Raw genomic sequence first — 22,022 nt, forward strand, 5'->3', positions numbered from 1 at the left:
GTGGAGGTTTAGCAATTTTTTTTCTAAGAATATTTTTAAATGGTAACCTCCAAAGATCACGGTTTTAAAAAAGTGATGTAATTTATCCATTCTGTTTTGATGCTAAATATGTAAAGAGAAGTGTGACCATATCCATATCCTCAGGTATTATTTTAATTTTGGTTCTGAAAGTTGACACTTGAAATCACACATGGGCAGGAGCTGCCCCATGTGCATGATCCCCCTCAGTGTCAGGTGTGGACCACAGAAGGTGGGGCCGTGTTCCTGGCATGAGATGGTCTGGTCATGGGCACAGGCCTTGGCTAACTGCCTATTTCTCATTTATGACCTTTCATTTTTCACCAATACAGGCCAATTTCCTCAAGGACTTAAAATATAAGAACATTTTCAGGAAATGAAATCGTAAGTATAGCACTATTACAACTTTCCTTACAGATAAAATCCGTAGACCCAGCCTGTTGGGGAATGTAAGAGCACATCTTCCAAAATATGACATCTTGTTTCTCACATGGGCATTAGCTCGTTAGGGCAACCACAGCGGTGCTTGTGTTCAGTTATCAAAAGACTTTAATATCTTCAACTCTGTGAGAACGCACAATCTTATCTTTGTAACTGTATTTAAAAATATGGCTTTTTATTGCCTCAAAGAACAGTAACATTCAGTGGGGAAAGGACTAGCAGATAAAAGTTTCTGTCGTGTTGCAACAACAAAGGTAGTTTGTTCAAAGGGGTTCAAATTCACAAGTATCAACGCAAAGCTCTCACACCTTACTCTTCAAATGCGTCCTGTTCTTACTTCTTTCTGCTAAGATGCCACACTATGGAACTTGAATGAGAAACACTATGTTATGAAGAAAACCAAGGATATCTGGAAAAGAGCGGTGGGGCTCTAAAAAGTACAGCTTTTGGAGTCAGCCAGACCTGGACTCTGATCCCAGTGCTACCAATCCCAAGCTTTGTGATTCTGGGTAAGTTACTCAATATCTCTGAGCTCCAATTTCCTCAAACAGACACTGAGAAGAAGGATATGTCCTTACGGTGTTTTTGCAAGGGTTTGTGAGTTCCTTCATGTAAAACACTTAGCATATGGTGTGGCGCAGAGGCCATTTCTTATTTCCTACACTGTGCCCCCAATGCACTATATTTGGTCTTCCCTATAAAACTAAGTCGTTCTTACAGAACTGACCTTGTAGTATTTCTCAAGGCTGTCCTGTATCATTCAAGACTGCCTTGGTCCCCAAACTATGACATTTATTCAACACATTGTAGGTTTGTCCTCCAGGCAAAATGTACCATCCTTGACTGAGCCTTGATTCAAGTGTTTGAGACCTCTGTCTGGCCTGTTTAACAAGAGCTACACCTATTCCTCATTTGTAAAAATGACACCAGCTCAAATGCTTTGCCCTCCGTTGACAGTGAGTGAGAGGAAGGATGGAAAGAAGAGGGAGGGGCACTTGCCAACACCCAGGATAGCGTGTCAGGAGGCAGAGTACTAGGCCAGGGAAGGAATCCTTGAGTGCACTGTGGCTTCCCTGGTCTTTGAAGAAGTTGGTTCTCCATAATAATCTGCTATGAAACTTCCTTCTGATCTAGACCTCCACCCTTCTAACCACAGTAAAACCAGCATTAGAGCCACAGTCCCACAACAATGAGCTCTGCAAGAATGACAGGTATCAAATTGAGTGCCTAACTTTTGGGCAATTCTCGGGTCAAAGTTAAACAGATTTCTTCACTGTAGAACATGAGAGCCTTGAACTTGCCAGTAAACACGTGGGTCTTCAAGAAAGGGCATAATATGCAATATTTCATAAACTGACTTATTCACTGAATTCTTTTCTCATGGAAGGTCTACTGACACCTTATGAGAATGAGAATGAGATAAACATTAGTCCACACTCATCAAAGACTGTCCCGTTCACCTTAAAGCCCAGTAGCAGCCATCTGTAGATTGCTTTGTAATTCATGCCAGTGGCCCTGGGCAGGACACAGGTACCAGCTGATCTTGGCCAGCACAACCAGGGAGGCCCCAGAGCCAATGCACCTGTTGGACAGCTTCAGACCACATCGAAGCACCACCCAATCACCTCCACAAACAGCACGCTCAGGAGGCAGACTCAGCTGGCATCCCTGCCCTGAAGTAAGTCCTGCTCCACGGAGTGTGCCCCTGCAGTTGATCCTCCAAGGTGGTTGCAGCCAATCCTTGCAACCAATTAGCCTGTGGGTAAATCCCTCCCATTGATGTGTCAACAGCAATCAATGCTCAACTACAACAGGAGGGTGTACAGCCCACATGGAGGATGCACCTGGGGTGCCCAACTCAAATAATCATGGCAGCTGTGCCACTGGACCCTACAGGTCACCTACTATATAAGGCTACTCTACCAAGCCTGGGAGACGTAGCAGCTCTATCTAACACATAAAAACAAACACAAGGAGGCTGCCAAAATGAGGAGACAAAGAAAGATGTCTCAAATGAAAGAACATAACAAAACTTCTGAAAAATAACTAAACAAAATGGAGACAAGAAATCTACTAGATGCAGAGCTCAAAACACTGGTTATAAAGCTGCTTAATGAACTTAGGGGAAGAGTAGATGAACTTAGTAAGAACTTCAACAAAGAGAGAGGAAACATTAAAGCAGAACTAAAAGACATCAGAAAGAACCAGTCACAAATGAAGAATACACTAGTGAAATGAAGACTCCATTATAGGGAATGAGCAGAGGAGTAGATGAATTAGAGGATCAAATCAGAGATTTGGAAGATAAGGAAGCAGAAAGCACCCAATCAGAAAAGCAAAAGAAAATAATAATCCAAATATATGAGGATAGTATAAAGAGACTGTGGGACAACTTCAAGTATATCAACATTCATATCATGGGGTGCCAGAAGGAGAAGAAAGAGAGCAAGGAATTAAAACCCTATGTGAAAAAATAATGATGAAAGACTTCCCCTACCTGGTAAAGAAAACAGACATGAAAGTCCAGGAAGCATAGAGAGTCTCAAACAAGAGGAACCCAAAGAGGCCCACACCAAGACACATCATAATTAAAATGCAAAAGGTTAAAGACAAAGAGAACCTTCAAAACAGCAAGAGAAAAGCAATTAGTTATCTACAAGGGAGCTACCAAAAGACTGTCAGCTGATTTTTCAACAGAAACTTTGCAGGCCAGAAGGAATTGGCATGAAATATTCAAAGTTATGAAAAGCAAGTACCTACGACCAAGGTGCTATCATTTAGCATCGAAAGACAGATAAAGAGGTTCCCAGACAAGAATAAGCTAAAGGAGTTCATCACCACCAAACCAGTTATTACAAGAAATGTTAAAAGGTCTTCTTTAGGAAGAAGAAAAAACAATTTAAATATGAATAATAAAATGGTAATATCTACATATCTATCAATAATTACTTTAAATGCAAATGAATTAAATGCTCCAATCAAAAGACACATGGGGACTGAATGGATAAGAAAATAAGACCCTTACATATCTCCTGCCTACAAGAGACTCACTTCAGATCAAAAGACAAACACAGACTGAAAGTAAATGGATGGAAAAGAGATATTTTATGAAAATGGAAACAAACGAACAAAAAAAGGTGGGGTAGCAATACTCATACCAGACAAAATAGACTATAAACAAAGGCTATATAACAAGAAACAAAGAAGGACCCAGCAATTCCACTTCTGGGTATTTATTTGCAGATAAATACCCTAAACACTAAATCAAAAAGACATATGCACCCCTATGTTCAGTGCAGCACTATTTACGATAGCCAAGATATGGAAGCAACCTAAGTGTCCATCAGTAGATGAGTGGATAAAGAAGTGACACACACACACACACATAATGGAGTATGACTCAGCCACGAAAAAGAATGAAACCTTGTCTTCTGCAACAACATAAATGGACCTAGAGGGTATTGTGCTGAGTGAAATAAGTCAGAGGAAGACAAATGCCATGTGATTTCACGAATATGTGGCATCTGAAAGACAAAACAAACAAGCAGAACAGAAACAGACTCACAGACACAGAGAACATTTTGATGGTTTCCAGATGGGAGGGGGGTTAGAGGGGTGGGTGAAAAAGGAGAAGGGATTAAGAAATACAAATTGGTAGTTCCATAATAGTCATGGGGATGTCAAGTACAGCCTAGGGAATATAGTCAATAAGATCCTAATAACTATGTATGGTGCCAAGTGGATCTAAATTTATCAAGGTGATCCTTTAGTAAGTTATATAACGTCTAATCACTGGGTTGTACACCTGAAACTAATATAATACTGCATGTCAACTATAATTAAAAATGAAAAAGTACTTAAAGTAAAAAGAAAGAAAGAAAGAAAGACCGCTGTCCTATTGAGAGAGAAATTCTCTTGCTGGTCATAATGTTGGCCAGGTCCACGCACTGAAATCCGCAGCACCATAAACACCGATAGAGGGAGTTGAAGGTCCTGCGTTAAGACGGTGCAAAGATAGGCAAGCATACTCCAACTTCAAGGAGATCAGACTGTACTTGCTCCTGACCTTTGAGTTTTTATTAGGAAGGCAAAGGATATCAAGAAAAATAGAACAAAGAAGGGTCAATGTGCTACCAAGATCTAGTGATCATCCACACGGTACTTATCAGGAGTCTCTTAGTCTGAAGGGACACAACAGTTGTGGGATAATAAAGGTACAATCTTTGAAAATCAAGTTTTCAGCCTAACTGCAATAATCCATCGAAAGGCCACGTCCAAGAAAGTTCCAAAAGTGTATACAAAAAACTACCCTTACTAGAGTCATGACTGGGAACCTCTTTGAAAAATATCCGATCCTGGAGCCTTTATAAAGAAGATGGACGCAGCTTCACTAACAGTTTTCTACAAATGAAAATGAAAGGACAGTTTGGAGGTGAAGTTGTGTGTTCACATCTTCATCTTGCCCCTTGGAAGTGAAGGGCGTTCGAGAAACGGAGGTGAAGGGTGCAGAGGTCAGGCTCCTCCCAGGGTTGGCTGTTCCTGTGTTTTATTTGCCTTCCGGTGCAGCTTGTCCGAAATGAGCCACTGAGCTTCTGTTCTCACAAAACCATGACGAAGCACAACATACAGCAGGATTTCAATGCAAGTGACCTTCTCAAGGGATGACCCAGCATCTCCAAGGAGTAATGACTGGAAAGGTCACAGCCCTAACTGTGGCAGCACTGTTCTTACTGCAGAGAGATTGATCTGAGCAAAGGCAACAAGAATGCACGGCCCGGCTGAGTGTTAGTGGCAGTGAGGGCGTTAGGGTCTGTGCTGCGTCACCCGTAGGGCTCTCATCACTCCTGCCCTTCAGCTCCAGTCCCCTTCTAAAGAAGAAGCCATCGCCCACGCCAGAGGAGAAACAAGGACCTGCCCCTTAAATGTGTGCCAATGATCACTATCTTCTGCCAACCAAGAAGGAAAAAATTCCCACTGAATCAAAACAAAACGATTGTGCCTTCATGTACTATCCTAAGACTTGAGCACTGTGAAAAGGAGCTTTTCTCTAGAGGTTTGATTGCCCTGACCCAGCCAGGGTGCAAATGCAGTTAATCCACAGGCGCCTTGCTCATGCTCTGGGACGAAAGACCAGGAAATGCGAGGCTCCTTCTCTTGTAGCTGCAACTCTCTAACTGGTACAAATAACAGCCTGTAGTCATTTACTATGAGGCCTGAGAAATCGCGGGCTTCTATTCTAAGCCCTCTTCTGTCTCCTACTGCTTCCAACAGTCTGCGCTTCCTGGTAGGTAAACCGAGGCCACGAAAGAAAAGAAATGTCTCAGCTGTCCTATCGGGAAGCAGTAGTTTTGGTAAAAGTTGGATGACATGAGATTGAAAAGGACTGAAACGAGCTGGGACATCAGCAGTGGATGCAGCTGTTCCCCATCCCTCTCTCCTGCCAAGAAGCTGTGTTTCTTTCATGTGATGCCCTGCACGAATGCCCCAAGGATGCCAAACTCTGACCCACCGTCAGGGTTACATGGATCGGGAATGTGAAGCACAAAACAAGGAGGCTCCCCGGGACCGCGGTAAGAGACAGTCCTGGTGGCAACCCCAGTGCGTCCGCCCCATCACAAAGAAGTCCGCATCCCCTCGGCCCGCTTCCTCTCCCAAGCGAGAATGGGGCCTGCCCTCCTCTCCCACTCAGGCCTCACCACTCAGCTGCATCCCCCACTTCTGTCCTTGATCAAATGTTCCCACCACAGCTATGATCTTTACACCTCACAGCAATCGAGCCAGGATGTCCCTCTGGCTTGACTGGAGTCAGGCCTAAAATGTCACTCCCACCGGAAGGGCATGGCTGGTACTTAGGGAGACAGTCACGGGTTCTCACATAGACCCTTCTGCTTTTTGTCGGCTATTGTGCAATGAAACTACTATTTATACCAAACAGTCCTTACTGAACCACATAGGATCTTGCCATCTTCATCAATAAGGCAGGGGCTATCTGACATCCTGACACATTGCCATCCCCCAGTTCCCAGCACGGACCAATAATCAACACTCACTGACAATTCCGATAGTTAATTTTATGTGCCAGTGGTACCCAGATATGTGGTCAAACACTCAGCTGGATGTTGCTATAAAATATATTTTTAAATGAGATTAATATTTAAATCAGGAGCTTGTGGGGAGCAATCAAGGTTGCCTTCAGGGCTGAGGGGGCCCTTCCCGACACTGGCCCTCCTTTCCCAGCCAGTGTGCCCGGCCCTGTCACACCGCTGGGTGGTGCAGGCTCCTCTCCACATTCTCAGTGATCAGCAGGAGAAGCTGCTGAGTGACCTGCCAGTTGGCCGGACGCTCTGATGGAAAACGGCAGATTTGAAGGTTACTTTTAACAAACTCCATTTTCTTATTTGTAAAAGTTAATAGTCATATCAGCCATCTTCGTAATATACAACTCTTAAACTGGACTCCTAAGTTCAAGGTTCTCACTGGCTCCCTTGCCATCTGCCAAAGTTTATCTAACACCTCGGCCAACGTCCAGGGCCCTGCACACATGGTCATGACTCTGGTCCAGCTTCCCTCAGAACACACCCTTGAAAGCATTCACGTTCCAGGGCCTTGAGTGAGCCGTGATCTCCCAAAGCTGTCACATGATGCCTGGTCTCCTGTGATCTTTCTCCATCTGGAAGCCCTCCAATTGTCACCTGTCAAGATTATTCCAAGCCCAGATCAAGTACCACTTTACCGGAGAGGCATCTGCATGGTCCTGAGCATCCCCGCACATTACTGCTGAGCAGGACAAACTGCAAGGCCTAACCACCCCTGACCCTGAGCCACACGGGCTGGTCACGTCGCCAGTGAAGCTGGTCAGCGTGGTGGCAGCGAGACCACCGTGCACCTGCACCGAGCATGGGCTGTGTGTTCTCAATGCTCAGGGTGCCGAGCTCTTGACCCGAGGACCCTCAGTGACACAGCCCACCACGGGGCCCACTGCACAGCTCCCTGGAGCTCGGGGGCAGGGAACCTGCGCCACCAGGCTGGTGCTCCTGCTGTCTGCTGTGCTGCGAGTGGCAACGGCTTTGCTCTGGTTGGTTGAGATTTGTGTCTAATTTTGCTCCGATGGAGCTGTGTCAAGACGGCCTGTTGCCTGCTGAGCCCTCTCCTTCAGAGTCTGGTCGCCCCTTGCTATTCTGTGCGGCCAGGTTCTTCCCTGAGTCTTCTTCAGAAAAGTGTCTCCTGGAACTCCAAGAGGCTATGAATGCTGGCCTGCTAAGCCCTGTAGCTTCTCGACCCTCTGCTGTGCTTATCTGGGTAGTTCACACATCTTCCTACAAGAGCCCAAGTTCCCCGAAGGCGAGACTCGGGTGATAGCACAGATGTACTGAGAAAATAAACGAACAGATGAACGATTCCTTGGAATTTTATAACTTTCAGTGACCTCCAATTTTTAAGACATTCTTCATATCCCGCTGAGAGGTGCCTTGCCTAACTCAGTGACACCTGGCAATCTCACAACAAAACGAGAGCTTCTGGAACAGAACTCAACCAGCGACAGGAGACGCGCACTGTGCTGGCGCCCAGACTCACCGAGGCGTCGGCGCTCTGCCACACGTGGGATATCCGGTAGCCCACCAGGTCCCCGTCCTGCCGCTCTATGGGAGGCCTGGTCCATCTGACGTCCATCTCGTTACTAGATTCATTCAGAAACACAGTGACGTTCAGAGGTGCTGCCGACGGGGCTAAAAAGGACAGGGAGAGAAAGATTAAGGGCTGAAAAGAAAAGCACACAGACGCATTCTCTTCTCGGTCTCTGAATGTTTGATGTTCGAATGTTCTAGGAAAGCACTCAAATGACTGAGACGAAGAGCAGATCTCCACCCTCTTTGGCGTGAAGGACCACTGGGATAGCAGGTGAGTTGTAAAAAGTCAGTCCTTTCCCAGCTGAAAGAACAAGGAAGGAGGAAGGCAGGGAACACGGTGGTGATGCGTGTGGACTCCTCCAGGGGAAGCGCAGTGGACACCCTCGAACAGGGATCTCCAGCAGAAACCTGGGGACAGAAGGTCAGCCAGACCGGATGGAGATCAGGTCCATCTGGTGAGACGTGCGGGGCAGGGAACTCGGCACAGCTCAGGAGGAAGCCACCACTCTAAAGTCCAGAAGCAAATGACTGGTGGTCTGAACAGAACTAATCAGTCAGGAAATTACTATACATGTCTGAGACATTTCATTATTGGAGGTCAGAGGGTCAAATGTTAGTTACTGAGCTAGGTGTAAAATGTAGCATTTAGCACTGGTTTTTACTCTCTGGTTTATAGTGTATTCTGCTAAATCACATACCCACTTTTGTCAAAATGACTATTATCTCTCACAAGAACACAGAGTAAAAGTTAAAGCACTTTGGAATAGAAAGAGTGTGTGAGTGTGTGTGTGTGTGTGTATACACACTCAAAGTAATTTAGGAAACAGGTCAAGGTTATTACTACATTCTTTTTTGGGGAGGGAGAAACTTGACTCTATTAAAACAGAAAATAATATGTTCTTTGACCAAGTATTTTATTTCCGGAAATTTAATCTACAAAAATTCTCCTGTGGGTGGCATTATATTCATTGTAACACAAATAGAAACAAAAAGGAATAAATATAATGCTCAGTCAGTAATTGTGATAGAATACACTTTGATACATTTTTCCAATGAAATACTTACAATCTGGCCAATGAAAACAAATTTGGTAGATCATATGTATTGATATGAAAAAAAACTTAATGGAGATAAAGATCCAATTGCCAACAAGTACGCATCAATGATCCATTTTAGAAATTTAAAAAGTGTTTTTTAAGTAGAGAAAGAATAACGACAACTAGAATAATATATACCAAAATTCCCTGTAGGGAGATGAAATAATATATTTCTGATACATCTGAAAAGACAACGAAAGGGTACGGTAACCTTCCTCGCCCCTGCTGATTCCAGGAGCAGTTAGAAGGAATTTCAGTGTAGGACATGTCATACAGCTGAGCTGTACCTAGGAAATGACTCGCATACTTTCAAATCTATTGTAGGATTTATGGATAAATGTGGCCGACTCAACATGTCTTTATACCTGCTCCCCTCCTAAGAACCCCCTATGATGACAGGAAGGAATTTAAAACAGTATAAACTCATAAGGTAAAGAGAAAGCAACAGTGGAAGAGAAATTTCAACATATATTGGACAGATGAAAAAGAAATGAAGAAGGTATAATTAACCCAGCAAGATGATTCTCCCAAAAGCACCTGCAGCGGCTCAGAAGCTGTGGGCCCAGGTACTAAAACCAGCAGATTGAAAGCCTGATCAGGAAGTCATTAGCCCTTGAAACTCCTCTAACCTATTCCCACACACCTGGCCGGAACTCCCCCAAATTCCCACAGGAGACAGGATACCTCATTCTATGAACTGAAAAGCCTCTGGACTCGGGGTACCGGTAGAATGGAGGCACCATGAAAGGCCAGACTGACAAGTGGGGAAATAAGTGGAAGTCTGTGTCCTGAATGAGGAAGATTCCGCCTCACCTGTCCTCCTCACCTGGCTGCTAAAACATGGGCAGTCATGTTTCTATGCATATGGCAGCAAACAGAAGAATTCTTTTCTAGAGAAAGTAAGCAGTCCCCAGAGAAAAGAAAAGCAATATTAATACTTGGGGGTATGCTAAGCAAAACACTTTTAAGATCCTCGCCCTATCACCTGACAGTGACGTCTACAAACCCCACCCACACTCACAGAGTGTCCAATCAAGTTGCTAGTTCTCGACTCTTCAGTAGGTGCAGAAAGGTGAGGGTCAGGAATGGCCAGGGAAGCCTCCTTCATGAATGTCCAGGATGAAACAACACACACGACAAAGAGCACAGAGGTGACAAAACCAATAGAGGGAACTAGAGAAAACTAAAACAACAACAAACAATCTGATAATTACTATGCCCAAAGATAGGTAAAGACTCTCATACTTGAGAACTGAGAAAAAGTCAATGAAATAGAAAGCTCTTGAAATTAGAAATATGACAAGGAAAGTTAAATATTTAACAGAAGAATTAGAAATCAAGTAAGCCTCCAAAAGTGTAGACTAAACATTAAAGAAAAAAGGTCAATCTGAGAAAAGAGAATTGAGGGAGCAAAGAGGTCCAACAACTGTCTAATACAATTTCTGGACAGAAAAATAGGAGAACATTTTCAAGAAAAAATGTATAAGACAGAGTCTTAAAAACAAAGCACTTGCATTTCTAGATCAAAAGAACCACTGAAAGGCTATCACGATAACAAACAAATTCTACATCATAGCGCATCACAGCACCACGATTAAGGAAAGTATTTTAAAAACCAAACTAAACAACAGTTCAAGTAGAAAACTCAAGTATCAGAATTCTCCGCAACAACTCATGAAGTTAAAAACCAATGCAGATATGCTTTTGAAACTCTGAGGAAAAATAATTTCCAACATAAAATTCTGTATTAGGAAATATTATCAATCCAGTAGGACATAAAGAGATGCAAGTTCCCATAGTTTTAATATTTTACACATACTCTCCCTGTAGCTAATGGACAATGCACTCCATGAAAGTGAGGAAGCAAACCAAGAAAGACAAATACCCGAGAGAAGGCCCTGGAGTCACTAGGATGACTCTGGATGGAGACAGGAAAAGAAACACATGAAAGAATTAAAGATAATAGTGCCTGGGCCTCCCTCAGGGCTAGGAATAATATCTGTTCTCAGCTATCAGACTGGAAAATCTAATGGAATGAGGAGCACTGGGCAGAGTACACATAATGATCTTGTCTCCAATAGTGGATAATAATTGACTCTAGACTGAGCACTGTTCTTGTCCTGCCTCACAAATCTTAAAAGATCCACAAGGATCAAAGTTTTCCCAATATATAAACAATGTACCAAAACAAAGCTCAATACTTATAGGAATACAAAAATATCTAGCATCCCATAAGGTTAAATTCACAATGTAGGGGAATCCAATCAAAGATTACCAGCTACACAAAGAAACTGCAAAGTCTTCTACATAACAGGAATATAAATCAATCAAAACTACCCTAGAAATAACACAGATATTAGAATTAGCATGTACGTTAAACACAGTTATAACTCTATTCCATATGGTCCAAAAGTTAAGTAGAAACATGAAAGATACAAACAAGATACAAAAATTATAATGTGAAAAATGAAATATACACTAGATAGAATTAATGGCAGATTAGATACTGCACAAGAAAAGACCAGTAAATCTGAAAACACAATCGAAACTATGCAAAATAAAAAACAGAAAAGTGGGGGGAAAACTAACAGAATATCAATGAGTTATGAGGCAAATTCAAGTGATCAAACATGTGTGTAATTGGAGTCCTCTAAGAAGAGAGGTGGGAACAGAAAAAAACATTTGAAAAAGCAATGGCTAAAATGTTTCCAAACTGGATGCAAACCATAAACACATAGATCCAAGAAATTCAATGAACCCCAAGCACAAGTAATATTAAAAAGATCATACCAAAGCACATCACAATTAAATTGCTCAAAGTCATCGATAAAGAGAAAACCAGAGACAAAATACATGCAGATACATAACATACAGAGGAACAAATAAAGACTACTGCAGATTTCTTATCAGAAATAACTCAAACAAGAAGACAGAGACACAACATTTCTAAAGTACTGAAAGTAAAAAAATGTGAACCTAGAATTCTATACCTAGTAAAAATATCTTTCAAAAACAAAGGCAAAAGAAACATATCAAAGGTAAAATAAACATTTTTCACCAAATATGTACTACAAGAAATGATGAAGGCATTTAAGAGGGAAAATGACACTGCATTTTTTTGGACCTACACCAAAAAATGTGTAAAATTAGAACTGGTAACTTTATGGGTAATTATAGGTTTTTCCTAATTTTATGTCACCCTAAAAAATTGCTTGTTTGAACAATAATAATAACAATGTAGTGGATTTATAACAGATATAAAAGTAAGATAACAACAGTTGTGCAAATATCAGTAAATGGAAGTATTCTATTTGAAGTTTCCTACGTGATACATAAAGTGGTATAACATCACTTGAAGGCAAACGGTGATAAGTTAAACATGTACACTATTAACCTTAAAGCAACAACATACACAGAAAAAAACAGAAAACAAGAGTTATAGCTAATAAGCAAACAAAAAAGATAAAATAGAATAAAAATATTCAATTAACCCAAAAGAAAAAAGAAAAAGCGAACTACAGACAGAACAAATAAAAATGTGATAGATTTAAACCTAACGTTTGAAGATGTAAATGAAATTTGCTCTGAGCAATATGAATAATCACATTATATTTTAATGAATTAAATACCCCAATTTAAATGCAGAGATTGTGAATGAATTAAAAGCAAGACCAAAGTATATGCTCCCTAAATGAGACAAACTTTGTATAAAGATAGAAATAAGTATGAAACAAAGATATACCATGAAATCAAAAGCTAAAATGGCTATTATAATATCCAGCAAAGCAGACTTTACAGAAGATAATATTACCAAAGATAAAGAAAATAATTTTATAATAATAAGGCAGTCAATTTATTAGGAGAGCATAGAAATATTAAACAGTTATGTGCAGAATAACAAAGCTTTAAAACACTTAAAACAAAACCTGCTAGAGAACTGCAAATAGAAATAGATAAATCCACAGTTATAACTGCAGATATCCATGCTTCTTTCTAAAGAATTGATAGACATAGATACAATTTGAAAAACACGATCAATCAACTTCGACAAGCTGACATTTATAGGATGCACCATCTAATAAGAGCAGAATACATGTTCTGTTCAAGTGCACACCAAACATTCACCGAGATAGACCATATCCTGGACCATAAAATGAGTCTCAATAAATTTAAAAGGAGTCAAGTGATACAAATTACGTTCTCTGGCCCCAACAGAATGAAATCAGAAATCAGTACACAGATCTCCAGAAAACCCCCCAAATATTTAAAAACTAATTTACATACCTAAATAATGGGTGAAAGAAGAAATCAGAAAGTATTTTGAACTCAATGAAAATGGAACACAGCAAATAAAATTGTTCTCAGAGGTTTATCTTTCTCATTTGAGAAAAGGAGGTATTTTACAATTTTGGCACTGGAGTTTCATTTGTGCAATGATTAAGCCTTAACAATTTCTGATCTGGAGCTGTCACACTGTCTGTAGTAAGACTAGATCACTAGTTGTGTAGGCTGGAGTTAAGGGCACAGAGGACGTTCTCTGATTTAGAGCTCTAATTGGGAAAGAATGGAAAGTGTGTGACTCGAATTTAACAGAGCTTCAATATTTATTCCAATACTCATTGAAAAGGAAAAAAATCTCAAAATCACTAGCGGCATACAGAAAATTCTTTAAAGTTTAAAGATGTACATGAAATTTGCTATGAGCAAGATAACAGCGATAACAGTACCTATTCCATAAGGCTGCTATGAGGATGTAATGAAATAATGCACGTAAAGCACCTAATACGGTCCCTGGCGCATAGTGTTTGGTGAACATTAGCCATCTGCAAATTCACTAATTTTCTTCAGTTTGATACTATGAGTAGTTATGTTTACATTATTATATTTTAATTAAAAATAATATATGCTATAAAGAGTGTGCTATTACCACTTTATGCAAAAGAAAATATTACCTATATGTAGTTTATAAGTTTCTTTCCCATTTTCACCTCCAACCTCCATAAAATTCTCCTCCAGAGACAAAGTCCAAGCAAGCAAAATTTAAACTCTAAATCAGGCCACAGCGAAGGCCTTGCTAATCACAGGCCATTAGGAGCAATGTTCCGAGCACCAGGAATTACCTCCTTCGGTCGTGCTGGCCAGGATCCAAGGGCTCCAGGCGGACCAGCCGATCTCATTCCGGCAGGACATGCCGATGCTGTAATTCGCCAGAGCCCGCAGCTGCTCCACTTCATACAGAGGTGGAGAGGCGGAGGTGTTAAAAACCATGACGCTGCTGTTACTCAGAGGATCAGCTTCCTTGACCTAAATGAAAAGTGAAGATGGGGACCAGGCATTAGTAAGGAGGCTGGAATGTCAGACGTGGGGCTCTCAGGCATCCCGTGCACATGGCCCTCTCCACAGGAGGAAGTACCTGCTTCCTTCCGTGCCACGCACCAGTGTTCCCACCAGCATTACTGAGTGTTACTCACGTTGCTGGAGCAACAATTGAGGACCTGAGGAAAAGACCTAAAATAAGTGTTCTCATTGTGGCTGGTAATATTACAATGATTATAACACGTATTATAAAATAGCCCTTCCTCTCTCAGAACCGCCTCAAGTCTCATGATTTCATTTCTGCCAGCTGTTTCACAGGATATGCAACGAAGTCACCCGACATAGGGTGGCAAAGCCTAAAATATAGGGGATCCCCCCAAAAATGTATATATACTGTGAATAATTATAAAGGCGGTGTTTATTAAAATACATTTCATTTTCAAAATTGAGCTATCAGCTGTTCAAGCGAGTATGCATTTTCTGGAACACCCCTGTATTTACTATCCAGACTATTCAAGAAAACCTTTCCCAAATACTACTTTAGAAGATGGGATAAGATGGGACACTGGATTTTGTTTTAATCTGTATTTCTTCTCATTGTGTAACCTGAGGACCCTCTGCTCTTCCTTGAAGGGAATTTGTGCCTTGTCCATTAATTATTCTTTACTTTAAAAGATTTTTTATTGCTTTTAGAGAGAGGAAGGGAGAGAGAGAAACATCGATGTGAGAGTGAAATATCAATCAGCTGCATCCTGCACGCCCCCTACCGGGGGGATCCAGCCCACAACCCGGGCGTGTGCCCGGACAGGGAATCAAACCAGCGACCTTTCAGTGCACGAGACGATGTCTGACCAACTGAGCCACACCAGCCAGGGCACGCTGTCCATTACTCTTCCCCCAACTCCACCCCAATATAAATTCAATCCAAAAGCATACACAGATAATGTGGATTTTACGACATTTTTTGGTGGGAAGGCATAGGAAAGAAAGGGTCATCTGCACCTCAGCCAACAAAGTTCTCTCCAGAGCTCTTTAAAACGTATAGCTTTCTCTGAGTCCCTTCCTTCCATAAACCCCACCAGTCTCTCCACATCCCTCTCCTGGAGTCCTCCGTAGGCACAGGCCCGAGAGCAGATTCCCAGCAGAAACTTCTGCCTTCTCCCTTCAGCACACCTCCTGCCCATGCATGAGTATGTGGGAGAGTGGGTCTTTTTTCACTCCACGTTTTTGACAATTTCTATAATATGGAGTATTTATAAAATCAGAAAAGACAAAATGGTATTGAATAAAAAAAAAGAAGTAACCAAAAGCAATTTGGGGGGAAAAAAATCTTAAACCCCGTATTTATTCCTCATAATAATGGGCTAGCAATCACGGGGTGTGGATACACAATGCTGTTATTTCAGGATATAGGTGTTGAAATGTAGGCCAAGGGGCCACAAATAACATTTTGGAATTCCAAATCTGCTAAGTGACACTGAGCTAGTAGGGCTGAGCCTCACCTCTGACTAAGAATTGGGGACTCCACTGGGTGGCAAGAAGCACCAGTTGGCCTGAGGAGCCACCAGAAAAAAAACAACGAGCTTCATGCTCATCTGGGGGGGGGGGGGGGTTGGCAGAAATCACTTTATTTCTTCACATTAGAGAATGCACCTCCTTCCTGGTGACCAATCATGGAAACTAAGGTGGAGGAAACCTGTGGCTCTCCATCCATTTTGGTAGCAACATGTGGAGCACTTCCAGGCACAAGACGCTCTTTGAGAGCATGTTCCTGGAAGAAGCCGGGGTTTCCATAATAGTCCTTCTCAGTGGGTCCTGGGGGAAAAGAGGGAATGAGACGGCAAGAAGTACATGGGAGTTAAAAATAGACATGGAGTATGCAACCCAAAAATGGGTGCAGAAAGGAATTCACATCCACAGGAAATGAATGGGTGTGTCCGGCTGCAGTGTGGATCTCAGTCTTGGCCAGAACATTCATATGTTACCGACTCAGAGTTTAAAACTGCAATGGACTGGGAACCTGCTACAAAACTATCCTTGGTCCCTTTAGAAATGGAAATACACTGCTTGTCTGCAGAATATAAATTGTTACTTCTCAAACCATTCCTGACTAATCCTGTTAGGACTGCAGGAGAAAATAAAAAACCTAGTCATATTTGAAATTCGGATCAACTACCAAAATTACATGTATAGGTACATTGCAAAATTACTTGTGTAATTTAACTTGTAAGATAATTTTCTTCTTTTTCTGCTATATCTGGTCACCGTATCAGAGATGGAAAGGAAAATGGGTGAAGGAGACAGAGCTAGCTGGTAGGGCAGAGACAGAATAAGCATGTCGGTGCCACAGGATCTGAGGCAGACTGCAATTTGGTGCTCAAAGGGTGATTGTTCACTCAGGCCATGGCCACCTAAAGCCAAGCCAGAGAGAGAGAGAAGTGAGCAGGTGAAGATTGTGTGTCATCACCTTTCACCTTCAGGGCGACCTGGTGTTTTCCTACCTTCCAACCACCCCACTCTACTTCCTGTCTACCCTGAGACCCCCCTCTCTCAGGTAGGGCAGCTCTTCCTCAAAGTCCCCCTGAAGGTAACCATCCTTGTGTGGAAGGAGTCTCATGTTCTCTTGGACTTAACAAGTAGCTCAGGAACTGGACAACAGTTTTTAAAAGGGCTATCCACGCTTCAGCTATGTCCCTACATAGGAACAGTCATGGCCCTACAATGGGAAACAGACTGTGGTAGTTCCCAACAACAGAGCCCTGAAATACACAAAGCAGAACTGATATAACTGAAGGGAGAACTAGACATTTCAAAAATAACAGTTGAGACCTCAATTCCCACTTTCCATAATCGATAGAACCACTAGGCAAAAAAACAAGGAAACAGGAGAACTGAACAAAATTATAAACTAACTCAACCTGACAGATGCAGAACACTCCACTCAGCCCCAGCTGAATACACATCCCCTCAAGTGCACATAGAGTGTGCTCCAGGGCAGAAGTGATTCTTGGCCATAAACAAGCCTTGATAAATTTAAAAGTATGAAAATCACACTAGTGTATCCTTCAAACACAAGGGAAGAACATCAGAAATCAACAGAGAAAGAACGCTTGAGATATTCACAACCCTGTGAAAGTTAAACAACACATTCCTAAATAACCAATAGGAAAGGAAGGAATCACAAGGAAAACGACAAAAAATTTGGTATGAACTGGGAAAAACACCAGAAATATACCAAAACTTAGGGGATGCAGCTAAGGCAGGGCTTAGAGGGAAATGAATAGTATATATGCCCATAATTAAAAAGAAGAAATTTAAAATCAATCACCTAACCCTCCACTTTAAGAAACCAGTACCACAACAAAGAGCAAACTAAGCCAAAGCGAACAGAAGAAAAGAAGTCAAGATTAGGGAGAAATGAGTGAAGTAGAGAGCAGGAAAACACAAAGGCAAAAGTTGTTTCTTCACAAAGACAATAAAATTGACAAATCATCAGCTAGAATGACCAAGAAAAAAAAAGAGGGAAGACTCAAATTACTAAAATCTGGAATGAAAGAGGGGCCATTACTACTGGCCTCAACAACAACAAAAGGTTGTAATAGAATATTATGAATAATTGTATACCAACAAATTAGATAACCCAGAGGAAATGGACAAATTCCTGGAAGCATACAAGCTACCAAAAGTGACTCAAGAAGAAATAGAAAAAAAAGATTAAGTAACCAACAACCCCCCTCCCCCAAGAAAACTCAGGATCGAATGGCTTCTCTGGTGATTTCCACTAAATATTTAAAGAATGAACAGAAGTCTTTCCAAAATTCTTCCAAGAAACAGAAAAAGCAGAACACCTCCCAACTCATTCGACGAGGCCAGTATCACCCTGATTCTGAAACCAGAAGCCAACATAAGAAACTAAAGCTCCAGAATCTTTTTTCTTCCTTTTTTTAAAATCCTGACCAGAGGGTATCGTTTCCATTGCTTTTCAGAGAGTGGAAGGGAGAGAAAGAGAGGGAAGGAGACAGAAACATCGATGTGAGAGAAACACATCAGCTGGTTGCCTCCCGCACGAGCCCTGACTGGGGCCGGGGATGGAGCCTGCAACGGAGGTTCGTGCCCTTGGCCAGAATCGAACCCAGGACCCTTCAGTCTGCGGGCCAACGCTCTAACCACTGAGGCAAACTGGCTAGGGTGGTCCCAGTGTCTCTTATGAACACAGACACAATTAGGCAGCGGTGATGGCTGCCGAACTCTGTGAGTGCACTAAAAGCCACTGAACTGCACACCTCAGATGGGTGAGTATTATGGTATGTGAAATCTATCTCCAGAAAAAGCTGTTAAAAAAATATCCCTGGTGAGGACTTTGTAGACACAACAGGGACCTGACACTTACCGGCACTTGGGTGGTTTACAAATAAGGCTGGGCAAGACCTAAGCGAGGCTGGGGGTGGCGGGTGAGGGTGCAGGCTATTTCGAAGATAATGCATGTTTTCATTCTTCCAAGCAGGAGACCACAGGGCACCAAGTGGCTTCCCTCTGAACCCTGGAGGTTTGTTTACCTGAATGTTGCAGCTGCTGAACGGGGAGTACCCATCGAAGCCGGGGACCCAGGAGATCTTGAGGCTGTGTGCGCTCCTGTTCTGGATGCGGACTTCCGCTGGTGGGGAGGGAAGGGCTACAGAAAACAGAGACACACACACAGTGCAATTATAAACCACAGGAGGCCAAGCGGCCCGACAGGCACATTAACACCAAGCCTGTTTCCATTTCTTAAGATTAGAAAAATCAAACACAAGTTTGAAAGAGGCTGGCTGTGTTAGCCTACAGACAGGCCTTCAAGTGACAGGGTGGCTCTGCTTGGGCACAGAAAGGGGACACAGGCAGGCTTCCCTGCCCACTGATGAAGGGAGCGCTTTTAGCTGCAAAAGGATGTAGAGAAGCCCAGCTCCTTTACTGAGCTCGTGTCCACGGTCCTACTGTGTGCAGACACCGTGCTGGGACTAAATGGGGAAGAGACACAGACCCGGGCTAGAGGAGCTCTTGCCGGAGTTGGGGAGACCCATGTGAGCAGAGGATAAGAGTGCCCAGTGTGGAGAAGAGAGGGGAGCCACAGAGCATGTGTGTGTGTGTGTGTGTGTGTGTGTGTGTGCAAGAGTGTGTAGGGGGTGGAGATTTCCAGGCCAAGGAAGCCGGTGAGAGGCAGTTCAAACAAAAGAGCCTATTGAGTGTGCTACGTCCTCAGTGACACATGAGCTGTGGACAGGCGTTTCAATGAGAATCTAGGAAGAATCTGAAGTTTGGGGGTCTTATTTTCTTGTGCTATTTAACTCTTAACAGTAATAACCACACTTAATATTAAACATGGAGACTGATGTGGTGTGCTTCCTATGTGCCCGACATTATGGCCTCCACCACGTTTATTATTATTAGAAGCCTATTAGAGGGGGTCATCTTACCATCCCCATTACAGATGAGGAAACTGAGCATCGGAGAAGTTAAAACCTGCCAAAGGTCACAGGGTAGTGGACGGAAACTTGAACTCGGGTCTCCCTGACCCCTGAGCTCGTGTCGCTCAACAGGACACGGGAGGCTGGTTGGGGGGCAGCAAGCAGACCAGTGTGAGCACCAGCAGGGACTGGGCATCTGATCGCCACTTGGCCGGCTGTGTGGCCCAGGGCACAGCTGAACCCTCTCTAAACTCAGCTCCCTCTCCTATGAAGGGGGACAGGAACAGCGCTGCTCCACGGGGCTGTGGTAGGATTACATGAGGTGACACGCGAGAGGTCTGGGGGCGGCGTGGAGGTGGGGAAGGCGAGGACAGGATGGGCAGGAGGGCTGGACCCCGTTAAGCACACACTGGGGGCCACATCGGGGAGATTCAGTTTTACCAACCGACGTGCAGCTTGGTGGGTGGGGGAAAGGAAAACATTCTGTGATTCATTCCCCTAAATATAGGTGTAGAACTGCCTTAAATGCTGGCCTTTCCACATCAGAATTAGGCTACAGACTCTACAGTTAATAACAGACTAGAAGAAGGGAGTCTTGGTTGCCCTGACATAAATTTTTAAATAAATAAAAGCCAAGAGCATACATTTCGGAAACAGGATTTATTTTGTAAAAAAAAAAAAATCTTAGCTGTGTGAAGTGAAAATTAAAGAAGTACTTCACCTTTTATGGATTTTTAAATTTTAAGATGTTTATACTCGTTGAAAATGTCTTTATAAATTGATGCCCACTTGTGAATTTTTTAAATTCCCAAGGCATCCTTTGGCAGGAAGGAAGGAAGTCAGATAGTCCTCCAGGGCGGACATGTGCTGGGCCTCTTTTCCTTCTGGGGAACTTTTAGAAAAGGCCCCTCGGTAAGAACACGCTGAAACCTAAAACCTGCCTGAGCTTCCCCGAGAGGGTACCAGAGGATGTGAAGGGAGATAAAAAGACAGTATTGGCGTTTTTGTTATTCGGTTTTACACATTTTAGGTTTTTGTTTCTTTTCAAGCCCCAGGTTAAAATGCCTTTGGTCTCACAAAAAAAGGAGGCAGAAGCGATTGATTGGATTGGGGTGTCTCCACTAGCTGGGGCCTTCCATTACCTATGTCCCAGCTTAGAGGAAGCAAAGGGACGAGGAGAGGAGGGGGGAGAGAAGAAAGAAGGGCAGGAGAGCTGGGCCCGAGGAGAGTGACCCTGGCCTGCCCCTTCCCCCTCCTCGGAGCAGCGGCTGGTGAACTCGCTTCACCCCAGCTGCCCCCACCCCAGGGGCTCAGATGGTCAGAGGTAAACATTGCAGCCTGTTTTCTCTTCAGATTACGCAGAGCTAAACCGGCTGTTTACCAAGCTTATATGCCAGGCACTGTGGTGAGTGCTTTTGCTGGTGTGAGCGCATTTGAGCCTCAAGAACAGTAGGCTGTGTAACTATTCCCATTTTACAGAGGGGAACACACAAGCCAGGCAGGTCGCATGACTTGTCCAAGATCACAAAGGCAGTCAGTGGGGAAGCCCGGGCTCCAGCTGGTTCCCGCCTGCCCCAGCTCCCAGACAGGCTCAAGGGACTGGCCCCGTCTCTCACCTTTGATGTTGACCTGTATGCCCTGGGACACGGCCAGGCCCTTGTCATTGCGGGCTTCACAGCTGAAGAACGCCGTCTCGGTCAGACCTGAAGGGGAAGGAGACCGTGAGACCAGCTGCAGAGAAACAGGCCACTCGCCGCTCAGCAGAGCCCTGCGGGTGACATGGTGCCAGGCTTTCATTCCTTGGTTCACTGCTTCAAGCCGTAAATGCAAAGTTAATTTTTAAACTGCTCTGATGTTTTGAAAAACAAACAAACAAACAAACAAACAAACCCACACCTGGGATCCTGAGATTAAACCCTAGGTACAAAGAGCAAGGAGGGGCTGAAAGGCAGCCATTCTGCATTCACACCCTTTCTTTTGCCCTGATGGTAACAAGGCAGTATTACTTAAGACTTTCAATTGCTACAAGGTGTGGGACTCGCTGGCCCCAATATCAAGTAGAGTGGCTTCTGAGGCCC

The 22,022-nt window shown here is 43.2% G+C and overlaps 1 protein-coding gene across 1 annotated transcript in view; it reads right to left on the reverse strand.

The window, feature by feature from the left end:
- Positions 1-22,022, reverse strand: part of MERTK (MER proto-oncogene, tyrosine kinase) — a 92,519-nt gene that overhangs the window by 25,098 nt on the left and 45,399 nt on the right. The window contains exons 5-8 of the mRNA XM_081156282.1: positions 21,561-21,647; positions 19,057-19,172; positions 14,305-14,488; positions 8,035-8,186 (exon numbers count right to left, since the gene is read on the reverse strand). Coding sequence (XP_081012408.1) covers positions 8,035-8,186; positions 14,305-14,488; positions 19,057-19,172; positions 21,561-21,647 — 539 coding nt within the window. The remainder of the gene's footprint in view (positions 1-8,034; positions 8,187-14,304; positions 14,489-19,056; positions 19,173-21,560; positions 21,648-22,022) is intronic.

This window comes from Miniopterus schreibersii, assembly GCF_964146895.1.
Source record: "Miniopterus schreibersii genome assembly, chromosome: 13".
In the NCBI taxonomy this organism is placed as follows: Eukaryota; Metazoa; Chordata; class Mammalia; order Chiroptera; family Miniopteridae; genus Miniopterus; species Miniopterus schreibersii.